General features: G+C 44.3%; 1 gene segment (V, D, J or C); it reads right to left on the bottom strand.

Moving 5' to 3' along the window:
• Positions 1-1,185: 1,185 nt before the first annotated feature.
• On the bottom strand, positions 1,186-1,509 carry LOC124976550 (T cell receptor alpha variable 38-1-like). The segment is given in 1 exon segment: positions 1,186-1,509. A coding segment is annotated over 1 exon segment (324 nt).
• Positions 1,510-2,136: the final 627 nt, after the last annotated feature.

Below are 2,136 nucleotides of genomic sequence, written 5' to 3'. Positions count from 1 at the left end.
CTCTACCATACCCTCAGGATTTCTTTATCCTTGGATCATACTTTAGCAGGCTTCATAGCCTGCCTGCTGGACTGGCCCATATCTTCACTGATGAAGGGTTTCACTTCTTGACCACTTTGCCCTTTTCAGATTTTCTTGCTACATTGACACTTGCTGCTTTCATCAGTCATGGAAAACCAGGAGACACCACTGTGAAGCACTTAAGTTCCAAACACATTCCTTCTTACCCTCACTCTGCCACAACTACCTGGTGCTTCCTGATGATCAGGGTCACTTACCCCTCCCAGTCTAACAACTCCTCTCTTTACCCAGTGGGCCATGGGACAAGGAGTTCAGAGTGACCTAGGTGATAGCCATAGCCCCAGGTTCAGTGGAACAACTTCTGACTGCCCTGGTGGAAGAATTCTTCCTCTGGGAACTGAGCCCTCTGATCCAGCAGAGTCCAGCGTTAATGGGAAAGGGAAACAAGTCCTGCAAGTGCATTACAAGACTCTTTTCCATTTCCATTTCTGGGTTTCTCAACTCATGCTACAGCAGCAAAAAATAGGGTTTAATGAATATTATCATTTTCTGGAGGATAGCATTTCAACCAGAGGGCATTGTCCTTGAGATGGCTCCTTCGCTGAGCCTTCAATAGACTGCTGTTTTGTCATTTTTCTAGGTCATCTGATGTATGTACCATCAACCTAAATCATCTAGTAAATCCATGGCAGGCCCAGTGGGTCCCTCCTTGTGATACCCCATTACTGTACCTCTTGAGTTCTGAAATGGTACCTTGTGCTGAGGAGATTCAGTTTTGGCATGGATGGAAAATTGAAAGCACAACCATGAATGGACAAAATGGGAAAAGGTTAAGATTCCTGAAAGTGGGAGTCCCATGGCAAATTATAGAAATTTACTGCTGTACAAAAAAAGTGCTTAGGATGTCTGACCTGTCATGGTACCACACAGAGGTCTGAGTGTGAAATGCAGTAGTGAAGGCACTTTGTAAAACTAGAGACCCTAACCATGCCATCTTCTTCACTGTTTCTTAAGGGTTAAATCTTGTAGATGTCCGTATCTGCCTGAATTTCTCATAGTTAGATAAGAGGAGCATTGATTCCCAAGAGAAGTAAATGATTTTCTATTTCTATGACCTCAGTCACTTCTTCTTACCTCTAGGGAGGCTGAGGTCTGAGGTTTCTGTCAGCCTCTCCCTGTTGCTTGTCTCACTGTGTTCTCCATGAGGGCACAGAAATACACAGCAGCATCTCCCAGCTGTGAGTCTGAGATCTTGAGACTCAAGGACTTGGCGGCTTTCTGGAAGTTTACTGAGAAGCGATTCTCTGTTGCATTCTCTTGCTTATAAGCTCCTTGGCGGATGATTAGAATCATCTGCCCACTGGGAGTTTGCTTGTACCAGAACAAATGATAATTGCTATCCTTAGTGTCATAAGTACAGTCCAGGGTGGTGGTCTCAGCCTCCTGCACAGACATTTCTGTTTGAGACTGGGTGACTGTCTGGGCCATGCTGGTTCCTGTGGGAAAGAGGAGAGAAAGGGTCTCACTGGAGCATCATGTTGGAGAGATAAACAAATAGACTCACAAGCTGATTCCCACCTATGGCCGCCTTTCCTCTTGTGTCAAGCCCCTGCCAGTGTATGTACACTTTCTGCCTCCTGGTAGTTGGGCTTTAAGAAACAGTGGAGATTCTGTACTATTTACCTTTCTCTCTTGCTTCATATGCCCACTAGATACCAATATGAATAAAGACCTACACTTTTCTTACCAAGACAGGTGGAGACCAGGATTGCCCACGGCAAGCTCACAAGTGTCATACTGACACTCTCCCCTGCAGGGTATAAAGTCTTCTGCTTCCATCTGGGTTCTCTTATGTGCTTGGTGACAATTCTCCTTCAACACAGGAAATGCTCTCACAGGTGGGCGGGTGATTACGTCTCTTCGAGGAATGATTTTCCAACACTTTTAGTGACTTTTTCAGAAAGTAGGCTTTTGGCTTTAGTTTCAAATGGAAGTGGGAACTCTTTTTCAAGTTCATTTAGTCTAGGAAGACACAGGAAATGTGGCTGGTAAACTTCATATAAAAATGACTAAGCATATATAATAAAACATGGATAAGTAATTATGGGTAAGTTT

Source organism: Sciurus carolinensis, chromosome 2 (assembly GCF_902686445.1).
Source record: "Sciurus carolinensis chromosome 2, mSciCar1.2, whole genome shotgun sequence".
Taxonomy (NCBI): domain Eukaryota; kingdom Metazoa; phylum Chordata; class Mammalia; order Rodentia; family Sciuridae; genus Sciurus; species Sciurus carolinensis.
Note: the sequence above shows the minus strand (reverse complement) of the source record. Positions and strands in the feature narration are given on the sequence as shown.